This window comes from Salmo salar, chromosome 09, assembly GCF_965601325.2.
Source record: "Salmo salar chromosome 09, fSalSal1, whole genome shotgun sequence".
NCBI classification, from domain to species: Eukaryota; Metazoa; Chordata; class Actinopteri; order Salmoniformes; family Salmonidae; genus Salmo; species Salmo salar.
This window is the reverse complement of record NC_138299.1, coordinates 17005689-17029232: the sequence shown is the minus strand read 5'-3', so window position 1 is coordinate 17029232 and position 23544 is coordinate 17005689. Positions and strand designations below refer to the sequence as shown.

At 47.4% G+C, this 23544-nt stretch overlaps 1 protein-coding gene across 3 annotated transcripts in view; it reads left to right on the top strand.

Annotated features, from left to right (window-relative positions):
• Positions 1–708: 708 nt before the first annotated feature.
• The window catches only part of LOC106610785 (AT-rich interactive domain-containing protein 1B), a 231187-nt gene continuing 208351 nt past the window's right edge, over positions 709–23544 (top strand). For all 3 annotated transcript variants that reach the window (XM_014210355.3, XM_014210357.3, XM_014210353.3), the window contains exon 1: positions 709–2333. In XM_014210355.3, the coding sequence (XP_014065830.3) occupies positions 1077–2333 (1257 nt within the window). In that variant the 5' untranslated portion in view covers positions 709–1076. The remainder of the gene's footprint in view (positions 2334–23544) is intronic.

Below are 23544 nucleotides of genomic sequence, written 5' to 3'. Positions count from 1 at the left end.
TCTGTTTTCCAAGAAAATACAAAAAGAGGCTTACATCAGATAATCCACTAGTAGTTACTCTGTTCTAAAGGCCTGTGCACTGTCAGGTGCGACCCTTTATGTGTTAAATCGTTAGATAAATGTATACATTTCACCCAGAATAAAACAAGCTGAGAGAACAGACAAGGGAAACATAAAGGGACCTAAAAGGCAAGGGCAGTGACATCACGCATGTTTAAGTTTTGGAGCCTGTTCTACAGCAAGAGGATAAAAAGCAATGTGCTCATAACTGCTTAATGTGGTTACATTTCACATCTCGACTAGGGCAGTTACAGCGTGTGACTACATACTTATTCTGATGGCAACATTATTGCGCTCAGCAGCTCCTGTGGTTGCGTGTCTGTCTTTCAGAGCTGCAGAAACTGGATTGAGCCGAGGGAGAGTAGAGCGGAGTAGAGCAGGCAACACTCAAACCCAGATCTGGAGTTTTGGCTTGAATTTCAAATGGAGCTGCCCATCTTTAGAGCACACAAGCCACTCTGAGAGGTAGGCCTAGCCTACGTTCCAACATAATATAGGTATAAAATGAAACGTAGTATATTATGTAAGCTATTCCTCTTTTCAATTGGAATATTTCCTCCTGATACCATGCTATAATTCAACATTTGTCTATTGCAAAATAATAGTGATTTTCCTTCGATTGATAACATAGGAAACTCCAGTCCGGGTTTTCCTTGTGATGCGCGTTGGACCCTGGAGGAGGATAATAGCTGGTGGAGCCTACTCTCTCTCATGCCATGCTGGGCCAGAAGGGCTCCGGGAGACATGCACTTACCCATATCCGGGTTGGAGGAAAAAAGTTTCATTTAAACCTGGACGACAAACTTTCAGCATGATGCCTCACTGACAGCGCCACAGCCGCGGCTGTCAGCGACTCATTTCACCGCGGATTTTTACGAGCATTACAGCGCTAGAACATAGCTTCGTTTTTCAACTGAAGATTTTTTTCCTGCTTGACTTTTTCCTCTGTCTGTTTTTTGTGTGTGAGAGTGTTCTGCTCGTGGGTCAGTGTCCCTGTCTGAAATGTTTAAGTGACAATGGCTGCGCAAGTGGCATCAGCACCGACGACAACTAATAATAAGAAAAATAAATTGTCTGGCAGTTTGGGTCAAGAGATACATTCGGGGAAATCGGGAGGAGGAACTATATCGAGATCTGGAGCAATGCTTGGAGCTGGAGATGGGACTAACACAATGAATAATGTAGACCATCACCACCAAAACGAGCTCAACATGGTCAATTCAACTTCTCCGAATAACAATTCTGACACACGGGAGAAGGAGAGTGGAAATATCACAACATCGTCAAATTCGACGACCTCTCTGGAGGGAATGGAGACGGGTTTGATAGCAAACCATAAACAGAAAAATGTGAGTGGAGATCCCCCTCAGCACCTCACGCCGCCGCAACAGCAGTCACAATTTAACCCGTTTCCTCAGCATCAGCAGCGCCAGATACAAAGTAACAACATCAACAACAGCCAGGCGACAAGGGGAGAGAGTGAGAATCAGCACCACGGAGGAAAGAGGGGTGTTTTGGCGAGCCAGACAGAGCAGCAGATGCTGAGTAAAGGTGAAGGGGATCATACCTGTAAACCAGGGGAGCGAATGGGTGCCAGGTATGAACATGCCAACGTGGGACCAACGACCGACATCAGCAGCCAGCCCCAGAGCGTAGGAGGGACCAGCGCTATTTCAGAGTTTAATAACTACTATGGCACTTCCAGAGTAGGGGCCTGCTATGATCAACATGGCGGACAAAGCACTGGGATGGGGATGATGCACTCCTCGGGACCCAACAACATGGACCCAGTGCACAACTCCCACGAAGGATACCACAACAGTCAGTACAACCACTATCCTGGCTACCGGCAGGGCTACGGTGGAGCGGGCTACGGTATGATGGCCCCGTCCAGACAGGGCAGTAACATGCTGATTGGCCCTGGCAGCAACACTCCAGCTAGCCATGTCAAGGCTGCTATGGGAGCTGCTTCCTCCGGTTCTGGTGGAAGTGTTGGGGGCTTTCAGAGATTCCCAGGACACACTCAGCATCCCTCGGGAGCCACCCCAACTCTAAACCAACTGCTGACGTCTCCAAGTCCAATGATGCGAGGTTATGGCAGTGGCTATCATCAAGACTACAACAGTCCCTCTGCACAACAACAAGCTGGCATCGGCTTAGGCAAAGACATGACTTCACAGTATGGCTCCACAACCCATGGCTGGCCAGGGCAACAGAGAAATCACCCGTCCATGAGTCCTGGAAACGGAGGGCAAGGTATCAGCAGACCACAGGTGAGTACTAGTTTTACAAACTCAGCTGTAGCTCATTAACTTGAGAGGCACTCTGAGTCACACCTGTCATGAGCCGTCTGGCAGGGTTGTTGAAATGCACTAGGCCTAGGTTACATGTATTATTGCACTGTAATAACTTGTCCCTCTCGACTTCAAATAAATATGCTGTGTGCTGGTGAATATTGCACGTCTAATATTCATCGACAGGTAAAGTAATTGTAGAAGAGAATACTGTCTCGTTTCAGATCTGCTCAAGGTCACTCTTGCGAGAAAAACAATAGCCTGTCAGTCACGTATGTATGCAATACATTGTCATTCATAACATCTATTTTACACAATTAATGTATTAGTCCATGAAGCGTAAATATAGGCTTGGGAACTAAATATCATTTTGCGCGTAAAGGCGCGTAAAACGGAGTAAAATGATCATTATTAATATTTATTTGGTTAAAATCGATGCAATGCATTTGCTTACACAATGTGTTTATTATTTACCACCGACTTTTGAATTGAAGAGCTTTATTTGTGTTAGATATTATGCTATTATTATTTTTTAAATTAAAAACAATTAATGGCGTTGGAGATTCGCTCTCTTGCTGACGTGGTTGGAGACACGTTGCAAAACGCCCTCTGGAAGGACGCGCTGTATAGGCTCTCGTCGAATTATAGACTTTATTCATTAATATTGGTTTGAATTACAATAATGTCATATTGCTATCTTCAAAATGTAATATATTTTAATTATTAATCGCTGTTTGCGCAAATAGAATATCCGCTATGACTATCAAAGGCCAGACGTGTCTGTGTACCACGCTGTCCGCCTGCGCTATTGGTCTCCATCGCAAGGTTTGGAATTTGAATTGGAGGTAAAGTGGCTGTAATACTCTCCAGGCGGCTGCCTCTGAGTTGACATCAAATCTGCCATGTGATTGGCGCTCCATCTCCCCACTGGGTGCTGAGCGCTGCTAATGTAAATCGAGCTGAACCCTCTGTCCAGGTGCGCGACCCGGGGCATGGTGAGAGCGGGATGGACCATTCACAACTATGCCTACAGATAGAATGTCTTCTTCTAATAGGGCTGGTCGATATATCGAATGAATTCGATTCACTCGATTTTATGTTTTAGCGCAATGTTCCAAATTATGTTTAAATTTTTTTGTTCCAAATAAGGTTTTTCTTTTTGTTTGTTTTTATGAGCATTCTGTCTTTTTGGTCTCATCTTTGCTCCTTCTGTGCTGTGTGCACTGTGCACCTTCCCACTTGCACACAGACACCAAGCCCCTCCCTCCCCCTGCCACTCACAATAAAGATGGAGAGATAACTTCTTCCTTTCTGACAACAAGCAGTTTAAACTCCCCATTTCCGTTTTAGGTTTGGTCCGACAGAATGGGTCAAATGGACACTGAAACACAGAGACATTATTTTACAGTAATAGAGGAGAACTTAACCTTTCTAATGATACCCTTTTTATGTCTCAACCCCCAAAATGTAGAACAGAGCAGACCCTATGAAAACGAGAGTACTGTATGAATGAACATGTTGTGGAAAATTAATGCTCAGTTTCTGTTGAAAGTTAGAATAGCAGAATATACAAGGTGCCAGTTCGATATTTTATTGTGCTTTAGCGGTTTTGCTCTTGTTTTATCAGTCACTGACAGTCACTCAATTAGCCACGTCAGCTAACAATTTTTAGATTGTTAAGTTAGTCTAGCCAGTTATCTAAACTTGCAGTTATCATGGCCGAATACCGACCGGGTAAGCAGGGCACGTGCCCAGGGGCCCTGACCTACAGGGGGCACCCATTGATATTGTTAGTCACCCACTCAGATATCATGGCATAAGTTATGTGCAAAATGTGTAGAATTGCAGGAAATTTGCTTTAACGCTGCAAAAACGTACTTCCACCCCATGGCAGAATGGGTAGCAAATTCACTTTAAAACTGCAAAAATGTCTTTCTGCCCCATGGCAAAAATTTGTAGAATTGCATGAAATGTGTTATTAAATTGCTAAAATTTCTCTGTCGCATGCCAAAATGTGTAGAACTGCTGAAAACATGTTTTGAAACTGCAAAAATGTCTCTCTGCCCCATGGCAAAATGAATAGAATTGCATGAAATGTGTTATAAAATTGCTCAATTTTCTCTCTGCCACATGGCAAAATGTGTATAACTGCAGAAAACGTGCTTTAAAATGCAAATCAAATTTTATTTGTCACATGCATTGAATACAACAGGTGTAGACCTTACTGTGAGATGCTTACTTACAAGTCCTTAACCAATAATGCAGTTTTAAGAAAAATAAGAATTAAGAAAATATTTACTAAATAAACTAAAGTAAAAAAAAGGAATGCAATAAAATAACAATAACGAGGCTATATACAGGGGGTATCGGCAACGAGTCAATGTGTGGAGGTACAGGTTATTCGAGGTAATTGAGGTAATATTACATGTAGGTAGGGGTAAAGTGACTATGCATAGATAATAAACAGCGAGTAGCAGCAGTGTAAAAATAAATAAAAAGGGGAGAGTCATTTTTCTCTCTGCCGTCAAGAGGGGAGCGCAAAACAAAATATGCCCGCTTGGTGTGGGGGGGGGGGGGGCTTAAGGCCTCCAAAAGGCTAGAGCCGGCCCTTCACAGACTGTTTTTTGCTAACTGAGTTAGTCTGTGTTTTATAAATGTGCAATCAGCATAAAAATGTGCATTTATATAAGGAATTGGCAACTCGTTCTCATGCTGAGAAATAAGCATCCTCTTATCCAGGAAGGCCACTTGATTTCAATATCTTAACAAAGTGAACAAGCTATGTTGTTCAAACAGTTGGAGACAGACAGCAGGCCGTGTTCATAACAGTTCAACTGTTCTACATTGTTAGCAAATAGATCCACGTTGGCTAGACTTGAAATATAAAGATTAGCTGGTTACTCACTAGCACGTGGGCTTGTGCTTGAGAGATTGTTTGAGACCTGTGTTAAATTTCTATAATACCTGCTATAACAAGTTGGTCATTATTAGTGGATGTGCATCGTTCTGGTTAACTTTGTAACTAAAAGGGCATTTTCATAGACAGACTTGAAAGCCAGATCAGTGATTATTGCAAAAAAAGTAGGTTAAACAAAAATGATTAAATTATGCCTCCCGAGTGGCGCCAGCGGTCTAAGGCACTGCATCGTAGTCACTGCAGACCAGGGTTCGATCCCAGGCTGTGTCACAACTGGCCGTGACCCGGGAGTCCCATAGGGCCCAGCGTTGTCCGAGTTAGGGGAGGGTTTGGCCAGGGGGGCTTTACTTGGCTCATCGCGCTCTAGCGACTCCTTGTGGCGGGCCGAGCGCCTGTAGGCTGACCTCGTCGTCAGTTGAATGGTGTTTCCTCCGACACATTGGTGCTGCTGGCTTCCGGGTTAAGCGGGCGGGTGTTAAGAAGAGCGGTTTGGTGGGTCATGTTTTGCATGACTCGACCTTCGCCTCTCCTGAGCCCGTTGGGGAGTTGCAGCGATGAGACAAGATCGTAATTGGATATCACAAAGTTGGGGGTAAAATATAATTTAATTATTAGTGGGTCTTATGGTTGTGGAAGGCTTATATTTAGCCTAGGTATAATTTATTAGATTCTTCCTGACTGTTAGAAATGCAGTGTATTGACCTTTAATTGACCTTTAAAAGCTTATGTAGAGAAAACGTACAAAAAAATCTAGATCAGATTTTTAGGTCATATCACCCAGCCCTATCTTCTAAGCTATTGAATAAAGAAGAGTGGTATACAAACAGTATGCCTCTGGTTGTGTTATTATGTGTGAATGCATTTTTGTTCTCAATGATGCGCTCTGCTGAATATGACCCAGATATTTGACCCCAGGGCAAAGTGGAGGTGTAGCCTGCTCTCGGTCGGTCTCCCTCTTCCAAACAAAATGGTCAATTTCTGTAGTTCCCAGGAAGACCTGTTTGCATGGGGGGATTTGGATTACCGTTATCATTGTAGTAGCCTAGTAATTCCATAGTAATTATAGCCCATATTTTATATCTTAGACATGTCATTCAACAGATCATAAATTCTTTGTCTGAAGTAGTTTTACTACAGTCATAATTTAGGAAATGTGAAGGCCTATTTTGTGATACTCTTTATTACCACATGCCACAGTAGGTTTCATTCCAGAATTGTTACTAATATTTTGGGATGCACAACAACTGCTGTGCTATGTATCTACAATACATCACACACCGCACATTGTCATCCATTTTGTCTTACATTACAGTACAGGAAAATAATTCAAAGTCATTTGTAAGATTATGCCAGGTTTCAGAATAGCGATATGGTGTATTTATTACAATTTTCCATGCCATCCAAACATTATGAACTGCGGTGGCTATAATAATAGTTAGTCCTTGGAAGGTAATGATTGGATATGATACATACCGTAGCCGAGCTGTGCAGCCATTTAGATAATAAGCCTCTCCTTCAGCCTCAGAGAATAACGCATTTCAAATTGTAATTGGTAAATACATTTTAGTAATGATATTTGTCCCTATTATTTAAAGACCTCTGTGGGTTAAAGATTGGATAATGGGTGCAGAAAAATACACAAGATCATACACATTAATTTACAGGCAGAAGATATCTCTAGAGGATATAAATTCTAAAATATATCTTATTATTATAAAAATGTACAATATGTTATGTCCAGGTTGCTTGTAATTGAACTCAGGTTATAATGTATATATTTTCATACAATAGTATAATTAAGCAATAAGGCACGAGGGGGTGTGGTATATGGCCAATATACCACGGCTAAGGGCTGTTCTTGGGACGACACAACACAAAGCCCCGAAATGCCTTATTGCTATTATAAACGGGCTACCAACCTATTTAGAGCAGTAAAAAGAAATGTTTTGTCATATCCATGGTATACGATCTGATATACCACAGCTGTCAGCCAATCAGTATTCAGGGCTCAAATCACCCAGTTTATAATGTATTTTATTTCAACCCCAGAGAAGAGGTTGTATGTTTGCCGTTCCATATCAACAAAGATATTGTATACATGTGGAAAAACAGGTTTGTAATCGACTGTGAGCTGTACCTCAGTTCACCCACAGGGGTTTTGTGTCAGGACCAGTCTAGTGTGGATCCTCCAAATTGGCCCATGATCTGTGTTTATGCACCTCAAATTGTGTGTGTGTTTGTGTGTGTATTTGTTTGAACACGCCTAAATCAACTGTCGGCAGAATCTCTCTCTTTCAAGTTCATTTTCCCCACACTACCTCTCTTCAGGAGCTAGCTGTGTGAGGAGAACACTTTCCTCATTTACAAGCCTGTTTCCCTCTCTCTTTTCTGGCCAGCCACCAACAAACAGACTGGGACACATGCATGCACGCACGCACACACGCACACACACACGCACTACAGGAAGGTGAGCCCTAGTTGAAGCTGTTCTCTCATTTAAATGGCATTGTCCCGCATTTTCAATTACTCTGGCCAATTTGTTTGAGGAAACAGGAAGAGGAACAGAGAGCCTGTTCATGTAGTGGTCCATATACACAGGGCCGGTGCTTCATCAAATAGGTCAATCAGAACACCTTAGTCAATAAAGAAACATTGCTTATTTTATTTTCTGTCTAGTTATGCCTTTTTGTCTTCAGATTTTTTTACTCACTTATTTTCAGTAGTTTATGTGTGAGTGTGTTCGATTGTGTGTCCTTGTATGTCTGGCTTTATGTTCATATTCTTGCTTGTCTGTCTGGGCTTGTGTGCACATTATTTTGTATTTAATTGGGTGGGTGTTTGGGTGTGTGTTTGTGTGACAGCGCAGTTGGTTTCAGACAGAAGTAGCCTCGTCAGTGCTAGTATACCAGGCCAGCCTTAACTCCAGCGCTCACTCCTTCCCTTGCTCGTCCTCCATGCTTTGTTTATGCTGGTTTGTTTACATCTCAGGCTCTCCTCGCCCAGTTTAGTTCAGCCTAGCGCTGGCTGATTAGGAACAACACAGTGAAATGTTAATGTACTCTGTTGCTTCCGATAAGGGACTGATAGACGGCCCGGGTTTTCATCTTGCAGGATAAAACACAATGCTCAGGAGCGTAATTGGCAGCTAGGTTATCCCGGGACTGCCCGTGGTTTTCTTAAAATGCCAATTAATTCTGATTTGCCATAACAAAAAATTGACCAGTCATGTCGTCAACTGTACATATAATGAGCTGCTAATAAAATAATTGTAGCTTTTTGTTCGGGCCTGTGATGCACTTACAACAAACAGAGTCAAAGGTTAGCAGACAAATAACTTGAAGCAGAGCAGTTCTCTAATTATATACATTTTTAAATCGGTATTATTTTTGTTTGGGTTTTGGCTGTTTGGACCATAGGGTGCAACTTTATTCTACCCAGTATCACAGATTATTGTGAAATAGACACTAATTGCTTAAAATATATTTTTTGCATACAGTGCATTTCAATTACAGATAAAGACAGTAGGTTACTTAAGACAGAAACAATAAGAGCGAGGTTGGTCAGGGAGGATGGGTAGGTAGGTGTATAACGTGAACATCTAGCAACCCAAAGGTTGTGTGTTCAAATCTCATCATACATTTAGCTAATTAGCTACTTTGCAACTACTTAGCATGTTAGCTAACCCTTCCCCTAACCATAACCCTTTAACCAAACTCCTAAACCTTTAACAACTTAGCTAGCATGTTAACTAACCCTAACACTTTTTGATTTTTTTTAATTTCACCTTTATTTAACCAGGTAGGCTAGTTGAGAACAAGTTCTAATTCACAACTGTGACCTGGCCAAGATAAAGCAAAGCAGTGAGACACAAACAACACAGAGATACACATGGGATAAACAAACGTACAGTCAATAACACAATAGAAAAGTATATATACAGTGTGCAAATGTAGTAAGATTAGGGAGGTAAGGCAATAAATAGGCCATATTGGCAAAATAATTACAATTTAGCAATTAAACACTGGAGTGATAGATGTGCAGAAGATGAATGTGCAAGTAGGGATACTGGGGTGCAAAGGAGAAAAAAGAGCAATATGGGGATGAGGTAGTTGGGTGGGCTATTTACAGATGGGCTGTGTACAGGTGCAATGATTGGTAAGCTGCTCTGACAGCTGATGCTTAAAGTTAGTGAGGGAGATATAAGACTCCAGCTTCAGTAATTTTTGCAATTCGGTTCAGTCATTGGCAGCAGAGAACTGGAAGGAAAGGCGGCCAAAGAAGGAGTTGGCTTTGGGGATGACCAGTGAAATATACCTGCTGGAGCGTGTGCTACGGGTGGGTGCTGCTATGGTGACCAGTGAGCTGAGATAAGGTGGGGCTTTACCTAGCAAAGACTTATAGATGACCTGGAGCCAGTGGGTTTGGCAACGACTATGAAGAGAGAGCCAGCCAACGAAAGCATACAGTTCGCAGGGGTGGGTAGTATATGGGGCTTTGATGACAAAACGGATGGCACTGTGATAGATTACATCCAATTTGCTGAGTAGAGTGTTGAGTAGAGTTTTGTAAATGACATCGCCGAAGTCAAGGATCGGTAGGATAGTCAGTTTTACGAGGTTATGTTTGGCAGCATGAAAGAAGGATGTTTTGTTGCAGAATATGAAGCTGATTCTAGATTTAGTTTTGGATTGGAGATGCTTAATGTGAGTCTGGAAGGAGAGTTTACAGTCTAACCAGACACCTAGGTATTTGTAGTTGTCCACATATTCTAAGTCAGAACCGTCCAGAGTAGTGATGCTAGACGGGCGGGCGGGAGCGGGCAGCGATCGTTTTTTAGTTTTACTTACATTTAAGAGCAGTTGGAGGCCATGGAAGGAGTGTTGTATGACATTGAATGTCGCCTGGACTTTTTTTTAACACAGTGTTCAAAGAAGGGCCAGAAGTATACAGAATGGTGTCGTCTTCGTAGAGGTGTATCAGAGAATCACCAGCAGCAAGAGATGTATACAGAGAAAAGAGTCGGCCGAGAATTGAAGCCTGTGGCACCCCCATAGCAACTGCCAGAGGTCCGGACAACAGGCCCTCCGATTTGACACACTGAACTCTATCTGAGAAGTAGTTGGTGAACCAGGCGAGGCAGTCATTTGAGAAACCAAGGCTGTTGAGTCTGCCGAGAAGAATGAGGTGATTGATAGAGTCGAAAGCCTTGGCTAGGTCGATGAATACAGCTGCACAGTATTGTCTTTTATCAATGGCGGTTATGATATCGCTTAGGACCTTGAGCGTGGCTGAGGTGCACCCATGACTCACTCGGAAACCAGATTGCATAGCAGAGAAGGTACGGTGGGATTCGAAATGGTCGGTGATCTGTTTGTTAACTTGGCTTTCGAAGACTTTAGAAAGGCAGGGTAGGATAGATATAGGTCTGTAACCGTTTGGGTCTAGAGTGTCTCCCCCTTTGAAGAGGGGGATGACCGCGGCAGCTTTCCAATCTTTAGGGATCTCAGACAATGCGAAAGAGAGGTTGAACAGGCTAGTGATAGGGGTTGCAATAATTGCAGCGGATAATTGCAGCGGATAATTTTAGAAAGAGAGGGTCCAGATTGTCTAGCCCAGCTGATTTCTAGGGGTCCAGATTTTGCAGCTCTTTCAGAACATCATCTATCTGGATTTGGGTGAAGGAGAAATGGGGGAGGCTTGGGCAAGTTGCTGTGGGGGGTGCGGATCTGTTGACCGGGGTAGGGGTAGCCATGTGGAAAGCACGGCCAGCTGTAGAAAAATGCTTATTGAAATTCTCGATTATCGTAGATTCATCAGCCTTAGTGCAGTGGGCAGCTGGGAGGAGGTGCTCTTATACTCCATGGACTTTACAGTGTCCCAGATCTTTTTTGAGTTTGTGCTACAGGATGCAAATTTCTGTTTGAAAAAGCTAGCCTTTGCTTTCCTAACTGCCTGTTGCATATCGCGTTGGCTATTTGATGCTAATGCTAAGCCACATGATGATTTTGTGCTGGTCAAGGGCAGTCAATGTCACACCCTGATCTGTTTCACCTGTCCTTGTTATTGTCTCGCTTGTTTTCCCCAGTGTATTTATCCCAGTTCATCTTGTATGTTCCAAGTCAACCAGCGTTTTTTCCCGTTCTCCTGCCTTTGCTATTCTCCTTTTTCTAGTCCTACCGGTTTTGACCCTTGCCTGTTTCTGGACTCTGTACCCACCTGCCTGACCATTCTGCCTGCCTTGACCTCGAGCCTGTCTGCCACTCTGTACCTCCTGGACTGGTTTTGACCTTTTGCCGGTCCACGACCATTCTCTTGCCTACTCATTTTTGGATTAAATTCCAACCATCTGCCTCCTCTGTCTGCATCTGGGTCTCGCCTTGTATAATGATAGTCAAATCAGGAGTGAACCAAGGGCTATATCTGTTCTTAGTTCTACATTTTTTGAATGGGGCATGCTTATTTAAGATGGTGAGGAAAGCACTTTTAAAGAATAACCAGGCATCCTCTACTGACGGACTGAGGTCAATATCCTTCCAGGATACCCGGGTCAGGTCGATTAGAAAGGCTTGCTCGCTGAAGTGTTTTAGGGAGCGTTTGACAGTGATGAGGGGTGGTCGTTTGACCGCGGCCCCATTACGGACGCAGGCAATGAGGCAGTAATTGCTGAGATTCTAGTTGAAGACAGCAGAGGTGTATTTAGAGGGCAGGTTGGTCAGGATGATATCTGTGAGGGTGCCCGTGTTTACGGATTTAGGGTTGTACCTGGTAGGTTCCTTGATGATTTCTGTGAGATTGAGGGCATCTAGCTTAGATTGTAGGACGGCTGGGGTGTTAAGCATATCCCAGTTTAGGTCACCTAACAGTACAAACTGAAGATAAATGGGGGCAATTAATTCACACATGGTGTCCAGGGCACAGCTGGGGACTGAGGGGGGTCAATAACAAGCAGCAACAGTGAGAGACTTATTTCTGGAAAGGTGGATTTTTAAAAGTAGAAGCTCAAACTGTTTTGGCACAGACCTGGATAGCATGACAGAACTCTGCAGGCTGTCTGCAGTAGATTACAACTCCACCCCCATTGGCAGTTCTATCTTGGCAGAAAATGTTGTAGTTGGGGATAGAAATGTCAGAATTTTTTGGTGGCCTTCCTAAGCCAGGATTCAGACACAGCTAGGACATCAGGGTTGGCGGAGTGTGCTTAAAGCAGTGAATAAAACAAACTTAGGGAGGAGGGTTCTGATGTTAACATGCATGAAACCAAGGCTTTTACAGTTACAGAAGTCAACAAAAGTTAGCGCCTGGGGAATAGGAGTGGAACTGGGGGCTACAGGGCCTGGGTTAACCTCTACATCACCAGAAGACCAGAGGAGGAGTAGGATAAGGGTGCGGCTAAAGGCTATAAGAACTGGTCGTCTTGTGCGTTGGGGACAGAGAATAAAATGAGCAGATTTCTGGGCGTGGTAGAATAGATTCAGGGCATAATGTACAGACAATGGTATGGTAGGATGTGAGTTCAGTGGAGGTAAACCTAGGCATTGAGTGACGATGAGAGAGGGTTCATCTCTGGAGGCACCAGTTAAGCCAAGTCTCCGCATGTGTATGAGGTGGGACAAAAGATCTAAACTAAGGCATTTTGAGCGGGACTGAGGGCTTGTAGAGCTTGTGAAATAAAACAGTAAGAACTAGCCAAGACAGCAGTAGAGAGAGGCATAAAGCAAACACAGGTGTTGATCAGGAGAGCTAAGACAACAACTTTTCATGTGTATTACACGATTTTCATCACAATGCATTTCATGTGCATGCTATGCTTTTCCTTCTTTATAACGCATTTGTATACATTATACAAATTCCAATTTGTTGTGGCTAACTTTACCTAGGCTCGGGGTTAGGGTCTTTGCTAGGTAAAGCCCTGCCTTATCTCAGCTCACTGGTCACCATAGCAGCACCCACCCGTAGCGCGCGCTCCAGCAGGTATATTTCACTGGTCATCCCCAAAGCCAACTCCTCTTTTGCCGCCTTTCCTTCCAGTTCTCATAGTGTCTGTGGAGAGAGAGAGAGAGAGAGAGAGAGAGAGAGTGTAAGGCAATCGGAAAAGGATGGTAATATAGCGGCGAGCGACAGCAGCATTTGAACTCACACAGGGCTACTGAGGCATGGGGCTGACTTCAGAGACTGAGAGAGGGAGTTGTGAACAGGGGAAATGTCAGAGTATTTATAGCCCTCCATGTGAAACTTGCCCCAGCCTCTCCAAGTCAAAAGAAAGGGATGATTATACAGTAATATGTGTTTACGACCAGAGTGGTTGGTCGGGTGATTTCAGCCCCTCTCTCTCTGGTACCCTGGAGCTATCCTATTCCCCTCCAGCGGTGGGGTGCTGTGTGTGTGGCAGGCTGCCTGGCTGGCTGGCTGGCGGGAGGGGAGGGCTGGGCTGGGCTGGGCTGGGCAGGGAGCCAGGTCGGTGGCCTCACTCACCTCCCACAATCCCCCTGACCTTCACACATGCAAATTAGCCACGTGCGGCCGGTGAATGGGAGGAGAGCAGAGCACACACTACCCCCTCCTCTCAGAGGAAAAGGGATTTCTCTTTCTCTATTTCTTGTTATTGTTCCAGCCAGCCTGTCTCCCCCACTAGCCCCCTCTTGCTCCCCCTCTCCTCTCCTCTATTCTCTGATCTCCTGGGTGTTTTCTAAGCATGTGGTCCTCCAGTGGAAGGTTAAAGGGAGTCGAAAAGAGGGGATATTACCCCAGTGGGGCTGTCTCTACCTCTATATCCTCCCCTCTGCATCTCTCTCTTCCTTTGCTGCCTCTTCCTCTCTCTCTCCCTCTGCCTCAGTACAGGAGAGAGGCAGGGGGTTCATGGAGAGGAGAAAAGCGAGAGGTGTTTGTATGCTACAATATTTATACACAGAGTATATCAGTATCATTCTGACATCATCCCCTTCCCCTTCGCCCAAGGGGAGAATGCTAGATGATAGGCCGGCACTCACTTAGTGTGTGTGTGTGTGTGTGTGTGTGTGTGTGTGTGATGATCGGCACACTTCTCCGCCTGGCTGCTGTGGACTTTAGTTTGTTCGTCTGTCACATCCAGACATAGCAGTCTGGCAGGCAGTTTGTTCGTCTGTCACATCGAGACATAGCAGTCTGGCAGGCAGTTTGTTCGTCTGTCACATCGAGACATAGCAGTCTGGCAGGCTGGTTTGTTCGTCTGTCACATCGAGACATAGCAGTCTGGCAGGCAGTTTGTTCGTCTGTCACATCCAGGCATAGCAGTCTGGCAGGCAGTTTGTTCGTCTGTCACATCGAGACATAGCAGTCTGGCAGGCAGTTTGTTTGTCTGTCACATCCAGGCATAGCAGTCTGGCAGGCAGTTTGTTCGTCTGTCACATCGAGACATAGCAGTCTGGCAGGCAGTTTGTTCGTCTGTCACATCCAGACATAGCAGTCTGGCAGGCAGTTTGTTCGTCTCCATGACGTTTTATGTGTCTGATGAACAATATTCAACTGTTACTATTGTTTTGGTGACCGTATGTGAAGGTGATGATGATGATGATAATGATGATGATGATAAGGACGATTTAGAGTCTGTGGTGAGATGCAGGACTGTGTTGACCACGTCTGTCAGAACGGGCTGTCATTTCCACCAAGCAAGACTGTAATAATATCATCTAGATCCCCAACACACCATATGACACAGAAACACTGGCTGACTGGACATCAGCACAAAAGCATGAGAAAATATGGACGCCATGTCTCTGTAAAGTGAGCTCGCAAACAAACTCAGTAAACCCGTTCAAGTATTTCTGTACAATCTTGAGAAATAATTTGGGAGTAAGGGAAGGTTTTGTTTGAAAATACGCTTGCAGATAGATCAATATGTAAATTCACTAACCGGTTTGTACCTACACTGTAGTTACACTGAAAATATATTGTTTTAGCAGAAGCACCTACAACTGATTTGAAATTGAATGCAAAAGCAGAGTTTCTGGCATAGTTTGGCTAAAAGCTAACATGAAACAGAGACTTGCTGTAGCACTACCTCCCTCCGCCATACCATGCTGTGTCTTCTTGATGAACATCCATTGGTATTGTTGAATCAACATGTACAAAGGTTACCATAATGTCAGCTGTATGTTAGAGGGCATGCTGGTTGCTCTGATGTAGATGACATTAGCATAATCCATAGTTGGGCTAACAACGGGCTGCTCTGCCCAGTAGGGAGGCTGTGTCATGCTCTGGGTTAGAAGGGACCTGGGTGTATTCAGACTGATGTGGTGGCACGTGATGATCACACTCAGACACATTTGACATTTGACCTAAATGGAGTTGACTTGAAGAGAATGCTTTTAATACCAAAATCTCATTGTTTCTTTTCACTGCGTGTGTGGCTATTTGTTTATGTGTTGGAAATCACAGACATGCACATTTATCCCAGAATTCTGGAACATCCAGTGACATCGACAGAATTGCAGACATAGCTTTAGTGGTGGCTGCAATCTGAAGGGAAAGCATTTCTAGAATGTCTTGCCTCTGTCTCCCACTGTCCCTCTCATTCTCTGTCTCTCTCTCGCTCGCTCTTCTCTCTCTCGTCTTTCTCTACCCTTCTCACCCTCTGTCCTCTACTATCGCTCTCGCTCTCTTTCCTAGAATGTTGTCGACGCTCCTCTCCGTCCTCCTCCCCAGTCAGTCAGCCAGTCTTTGGCGTTGACCTTCAGCGCTGTAGTTAGTTACTGGATGACTGTGCTGCCTGCTGCACTCATTAACCATCAAAGATGAATAGTTCCATCATAGGAGAGGAGGAAATAAGACAATCAGTTCAATTAGAAATAGTTACGAGCTTGGAGGGCGAGAAGAGCAGGAGGACGAGGGGACCTGGGCTCTGGAGGTCCTTAGCCTGTTTGTGTGTGTGTGTGTGTGTGTGTGTTTGGCGAGTCACTGTGGTTTGGGGGTCAGTGGGAACACCCCTTGTTGACCTGTGACCCCTAACCCTCAGCCCTGTGGCATAATGAGCGCTTGTTAAAGAGAGGATGTTTGAAATGCCAGGCCAATGCCATCGCCTTAACGAACATCCTCACATTCCCTTCTTTTCTTAATTAGGCCATGGATTTCTATGCTGATTTGCACTTTCAATGTTTATGTAGTATGTTGGGATGTAGTAGAAATCCAGGGTCAGAGTCGTCTCTCTGTTCTTTACCAATCAGGGCCCCTTATTTGTACTCTGTTATGACTTGGGTCTGCTGTGAGATGCATTTACTTCATTTCTCCCTTCATATCTTCATCATTATGTGGTGAAATTGAAACAGCTGTACTCCTCTGGGTGTTGCACATGTAGAACGATAAAAATCATCCGCCACTTGGAGAAATGAGAGGGAAATGAGGCCGGGCACAAAGGAGAGGGCGATAGGGAAGTGATTGTGCTCCTAGGATGAGCCTTCTCCAATGAGAGCACTGCTGCTGTCCAACTGGGAAATTCAGGTGGGTCAATATTACATTGTTCAGAGTGGCACTAAGGAGCAGGAAAACGAAGAGGTTTCTGTCACTTGGCAGATCGATTAGATCGAGCAGAAGAATCTCAGATTACAGAAGAGGACACAGATGATGTCATATGTCCTAATGTATGGGTATTGTGGAGTCCTGTGAATGTGTGTTTCAGGGGTAAATAGTGCTTGAGAGAGGCCCTATTCTCCCGGTGTTAGGGTCCCCCTGCCTTCTGCCTGTGATGATGTTTAGTTGGGCATGTAGCTAGCTCTGGTTTCTGCATGTCGGGCGCCTCCGCCCCATCTATTCCCTGTTGGTTCCCTGCTCAGGCCTGTCACGTGTACCATTGGGCTAAACTATGGGCCCTGTGTGCATCCGAAAGCATTATGCATAATGGCCTTTCCACATATCATTCTCCCCGTGTTATGACACTTATTTTATGACTGCTTACATATCAAATATTTAAATAAACAGAATAGGGGCTGGTTGATGCCGAGGGGGGGAAAGACATTCATTTCCAAGCGCACAGGCTGCAGGCAGGCAGCGAGAAATAAAGAGAGAAGGGGGGGGGGCAGTGGAGAGGAGGGAGAGAGAGAGAGGAGAGAAAGGCTGCAGACGCGGAGAAGAGAAATGCTTCACTTGCCTCCAATCAAAGTGGAGGAGGACGTTTTTTTGCTTACGCCTCGCAGCGGCAGGCGGGCGGCGGCAGAGGGGCCATCCGTCAGCGTTTTTCCCCGGGCTGGGGCTGACGGCGGGCCCCAGTGGCTCATAAAAGCAGCCCAGCATAGTAATATCAATCGTGTGCCAAGGAGAGCGAGCGGGAGAGAAAGCGGAGGTAAAAACAGAATATAACACAACAATGTGTAAAAAAAGAAAGGACAGAGAGGGAGGGAAGGGTAGCAGACTGATTTATATATCTATCTTTTTTCTGGAGAGAGAGAGAGAGAGAGGCAACAAGGTCTTGTGGCTGAGCCGAGGTGTCTTGCGTCGGGAAGCGTTGGTGGCAAGCCCATTACTGTCAGGCTAATCTTAAAATAATTAATTGCGAAGTCGACGCTTTTAAAGAGTATTGTAATTGAATCCTAAATTAGGCCTGGGAAAGAGGACACGTCCTGCTTTTACTGTGAGCCTGCTCCCATTCCCTCCCTCCCTCCATCTCTCCCTCCTTCCCGCATGTGGAGGAGATAGAACGCGAGGCAGGAAATGCTAATGAAATGCATATTTGGGGGAAAAGGGCCATCTATAATTTAGATGTTTCTTTGAATTTGAATGATGTGTGAGTGCTGTGATTTATTTTACTTGTGGAGAGGATCATTCTATCAGGATTTTATTCTTGTAAACAAATGCGAAAAAAGGAGAATAAAAGTAGAGTAATAAAGTAAACAGAATGGAATGAATAAATTGAGTTTTTGTCATGAATAATTTGTGAGGGATGGAAGAGAAAGCCATGTTTCCTCAGAGAGATTGACATTTTGTTTTTATATTGTCACTTGTGACTGACTTGAAAGCTATTGGATATTGACCATAACATGAATTGTATATTATTTTGCTCTACACTCACACACCCACCCACACCACACACACACACACACACACACACACACACACACACACACACACACACACACACACACACACACACACACACACACACACACACACACACACACACACACACACACACACACACACACACACACACACACACACACACACGTTGAACTATCTGTAGACTCCAAGCCTACATCTAACTGAGGTATGTTTTGAGTGGAGCCCTCAGCCAGTGGTCCTAGTAGAGGAATGGCGGCTTGCTCAGAGCCTTTAACCTTTCTGGGAAGGGGGTTCCGCTAGAGGAACACCTGGCCTACAGCCAGTGAAATTGCAGGGCGCCAAATTCAAACAACAGAAATCTCAAAATTAAAATTCCTCAAACATACAAGTATTATACACCATTTTAAAGATAAACTTCTCGTTAATCCAACCACAGTGTCCGATTTCAAAAAGGCTTTATGGTGAAAGCACACCATGCGATTATGTTAGGTCAGCGCCTAGCCACAAAAAACCATACAGCCATTTTCCAAAGAAGGAGAGGTGTCACAAAAGTCAGAAATAGCATTAAAATTAATCACTAACCTTTGATGATCTTCACCGGATGGCACTCCCAGTACTCCATGTTAGACAATAAATGTTTGTTTTGTTCAATAAAGTTAATCTTTATGTCCAAAAACCTCATTTGAAATTGCCGTGTTATGTTCAGAAATGCATTGTCTCAAACAAACATCCGGTGAAAATGCAGAGAGCCACATCAAATTACAGAAATACTCATCATAAACATTGATATAAGATACAAGTGTTATACATACGATTAAAGATACACTTCTTGTTAATCCATCTTTATGTCCAAATACCTCCTTTTTTCCCGCATGTTTAGTCCAGTAATCCAAATGCACAAAGCACGGGCACAAAGTCTAGACAAAAAGTCATAAAAGTTCCATTTGAGTTCGTAGAAACATGTCAAACGATGTTTCTAATCAATCCTTAGGGTGTTTTTATCATAAATATTCAATAATGTTTCAACCGGACAATACTGTTTTTATTAGAAAGGAAAGGGAACGGAGCTCGCGCTCACGGCCACGCGCGTGACTAAACTAAAGGCTTTCAGCTGAGCACCTGCTTAGAGTGCTCTTATTCACTCCCCTTTCACAATAGAAGCCTGAAACAATTTCTAAAGACTGTTGACATCTAGTGGAAGCCTTAGGAAGTGCAATCTGACCCCACAGACACTGGATATTCGATAGGCATTCACTTGAAAACTACAAACCTCAGAATTCCCACTTCCTGGTTGGATTTTTCTCAGGTTTTCGCCTGCCATATGAGTTATGTTATACCCACAGACATTATTTTAACAGTTTTGGAAACTTTAGAGTGTTTTCTATCCAAATCTATATGCATATTCTAGCTTCTGGGCCTGAGTAACAGGCAGTTTACTTTGGGCACGCTTTTCATCCAAACTTCCCAATGCTGCCCCCTATCCCTAAAGAGTTTAAACTGTAAAAGCAGCTCAATGTGCTTCCATTTACCCCTGCTGCCTCCCAGATGGGCTGCCTGCCTGCCTGCACTACGACCCCTGTCTGGCCTGCTGGATCAAAGCTCCGGGACGGGGCTGCCCTCCATAAAACGTCTGCCTTCTCTGTGACTTGACAATAGTGTTGGCTTTGAGGTTAGATAGAGAGTTTGAGCTCCACGGGGAAAAATGGGAACCCTTATGGTGAGACCTAAACCATTTGTGTTGGGTGTGTAGCTTACTGCTGGGTCTGTATTGGGCGTACTGAGACTATTAGAATAAATAGTGTAAGACGGACTCCTCTCCCTATTATTCTCTTTCTATCTATGGATCAAACAACACATTCCTCCTACAGTATAAGTATTGCCAAGTGTCTGTCCACTGTCCAAGACAAATACACATGGTAAAATGAAACAGACTGAGCAGTGCAATTTAAGGATTTGCTTTGGAATTTCTCAGTGCTTTAATATGTCTATGCTTTAAAAACACAGCAATAAAATGTGTTATGGTTGAAGTCTATTAAAAGTAACAGAAATGAAGGTGATTCTTTCTGCCACCTAATTGTTTGTGCAGAGCAGGGCGCATATTGACAGTGTAAGTGTTTATGAATAAAGCATTAGTTAACTGTTCCACAGCCTTAGGCTTTAGTAGCCCTTCTTCAGGCTGAGAGGGGCCTGGGTGTGTGGTGGCTGGAGCCTGGGTGTGTGGTGGCTGGAGCCTGGGTGTGTGGTGGCTGGAGCCTGGGTGGGTGGTGGCTGGAGCCTGGGTGTGTGGTGGCTGGAGCCTGGGTGGGTGGTGGCTGGAGCCTGGGTGGGTGGCTGGAGCCTGGGTGTGTGGTGGCTGGAGCCTGGGTGGGTGGCTGGAGCCTGGGTGTGTGGTGGCTGGAGCCTGGGTGGGTGGCTGGAGCCTGGGTGTGTGGTGGCTGGAGCCTAGGAGGGTGGTGGCTGGAGCCTGGGAGTGTGGTGGCTGGAGCCTGGGTGGGTGGTGGCTGGAGCCTGGCTGGGTGGCTGGAGCCTGGGTGGGTGGTGGCTGGAGCCTGGTTGGGTGGTGGCTGGAGCCTGGGTGGGTGGTGGCTGGAGCCTGGGTGGGTGGTGGCTGGAGCCTGGGAGTGTGGTGGCTGGAGACTGGGTGTGTGGTGGCTGGAGCCTGGGAGTGTGGTGGCTGGAGCCTGGGAGTGTGGTGGCTGGAGCCTGGGTGTGTGGTGGCTGGAGCCAGGGTGGGTGGCTGGAGCCTGGGTGTGTGGTGGCTGGAGCCTGGGTGGGTGGCTGGAGCCTGGGTGGGTGGTGGCTGGAGCCTGGGTGTGTGGTGGCTGGAGCCTGGGTGTGTGGTGGCTGGAGCCTGGGAGTGTGGTGGCTGGAGCCTGGGTGGGTGGTGGCTGGAGCCTGGGAGTGTGGTGACTGGAGCCTGGGTGGGTGGCTGGAGCCTGGGTTGGTGGTGGCTGGAGCCTGGGTGGGTGGTGGCTGGAGCCTGGGAGTGTGATGGCTGGAGCCTGGGTGTGTGGTGGCTGGAGCCTGGGTGTGTGGTGTCTGGAGCCTGGCTGGGTGGCTGGAGCCTGGGTGTGTGGTGGCTGGAGCCTGGGTGGGTGGCTGGAGCCTGGGTGGGTGGTGGCTGGAGCCTGGGAGTGTGATGGCTGGAGCCTGGGTGTGTGGTGGCTGGAGCCTGGGTGGGTGGCTGGAGCCTGGGTGTGTGGTGGCTGGAGCCTGGGTGGGTGGCTGGAGCCTGGGTGGGTGGTGGCTGGAGCCTGGTTGGGTGGTGGCTGGAGCCTGGGTGGGTGGTGGCTGGAGCCTGGGTGGGTGGTGGCTGGAGCCTGGGTATGTGGTGGCTGGAGCCTGGGAGTGTGGTGGCTGGAGACTGGGTGTGTGGTGGCTGGAGCCTGGGAGTGTGGTGGCTGGAGCCTGGGAGTGTGGTGGCTGGAGCCTGGGTGTGTGGTGGCTGGAGCCTGGGTGGGTGGCTGGAGCCTGGGTGTGTGGTGGCTGGAGCCTGGGTGGGTGGCTGGAGCCTGGGTGGGTGGTGGCTGGAGCCTGGGTGTGTGGTGGCTGGAGCCTGGGTGGGTGGTGGCTGGAGCCTGGGAGTGTGATGGCTGGAGCCTGGGTGTGTGGTGGCTGGAGCCTGGGAGTGTGGTGGCTGGAGCCTGGGTGGGTGGTGGCTGGAGCCTGGGAGTGTGGTGACTGGAGCCTGGGTGGGTGGCTGGAGCCTGGGTTGGTGGTGGCTGGAGCCTGGGTGGGTGGTGGCTGGAGCCTGGGAGTGTGATGGCTGGAGCCTGGGTGTGTGGTGGCTGGAGCCTGGGTGTGTGGTGTCTGGAGCCTGGCTGGGTGGCTGGAGCCTGGGTGTGTGGTGGCTGGAGCCTGGGTGGGTGGTGGCTGGAGCCTGGGAGTGTGATGGCTGGAGCCTGGGTGTGTGGTGGCTGGAGCCTGGGTGGGTGGCTGGAGCCTGGGTGTGTGGTGGCTGGAGCCTGGGTGGGTGGCTGGAGCCTGGGTGGGTGGTGGCTGGAGCCTGGTTGGGTGGTGGCTGGAGCCTGGGTGGGTGGTGGCTGGAGCCTGGGTGGGTGGTGGCTGGAGCCTGGGTATGTGGTGGCTGGAGCCTGGGAGTGTGGTGGCTGGAGACTGGGTGTGTGGTGGCTGGAGCCTGGGAGTGTGGTGGCTGGAGCCTGGGTGGGTGGCTGGAGCCTGGGTGGGTGGTGGCTGGAGCCTGGGAGTGTGATGGCTGGAGCCTGGGTGTGTGGTGGCTGGAGCCTGGGTGGGTGGCTGGAGCCTGGGTGGGTGGTGGCTGGAGCCTGGTTGGGTGGTGGCTGGAGCCTGGGTGGGTGGTGGCTGGAGCCTGGGTGGGTGGTGGCTGGAGCCTGGGTATGTGGTGGCTGGAGCCTGGGAGTGTGGTGGCTGGAGACTGGGTGTGTGGTGGCTGGAGCCTGGGAGTGTGGTGGCTGGAGCCTGGGAGTGTGGTGGCTGGAGCCTGGGTGTGTGGTGGCTGGAGCCTGGGTGGGTGGCTGGAGCCTGGGTGTGTGGTGGCTGGAGCCTGGGTGGGTGGCTGGAGCCTGGGTGGGTGGTGGCTGGAGCCTGGGTGTGTGGTGTCTGGAGCCTGGCTGGGTGGCTGGAGCCTGGGTGTGTATTGGCTGGAGCCTGGGTGGGTGGTGGCTGGAGCCTGGGAGTGTGATGGCTGGAGCCTGGGTGTGTGGTGGCTGGAGCCTGGGTGGGTGGCTGGAGCCTGGGTGTGTGGTGGCTGGAGCCTGGGTGGGTGGCTGGAGCCTGGGTGGGTGGTGGCTGGAGCCTGGTTGGGTGGTGGCTGGAGCCTGGGTGGGTGGTGGCTGGAGCCTGGGTGGGTGGTGGCTGGAGCCTGGGTATCTGGTGGCTGGAGCCTGGGAGTGTGGTGGCTGGAGACTGGGTGTGTGGTGGCTGGAGCCTGGGAGTGTGGTGGCTGGAGCCTGGGAGTGTGGTGGCTGGAGCCTGGGTGTGGGGTGGCTGGAGCCCGGGTGTGTGGTGGCTGGAGCCTGGGTGTGTGGTGGCTGGTGGCTGGGTGGGTGGCTGGAGCCTGGGTGGGTGGTGGCTGGAGCCTGGGTGTGTGGTGGCTGGAGCCTGGGTGGGTGGTGGCTGGAGCCTGGGAGTGTGATGGCTGGAGCCTGGGTGTGTGGTGGCTGGAGCCTGGGAGTGTGGTGGCTGGAGCCTGGGTGGGTGGTGGCTGGAGCCTGGGAGTGTGGTGACTGGAGCCTGGGTGGGTGGCTGGAGCCTGGGTTGGTAGTG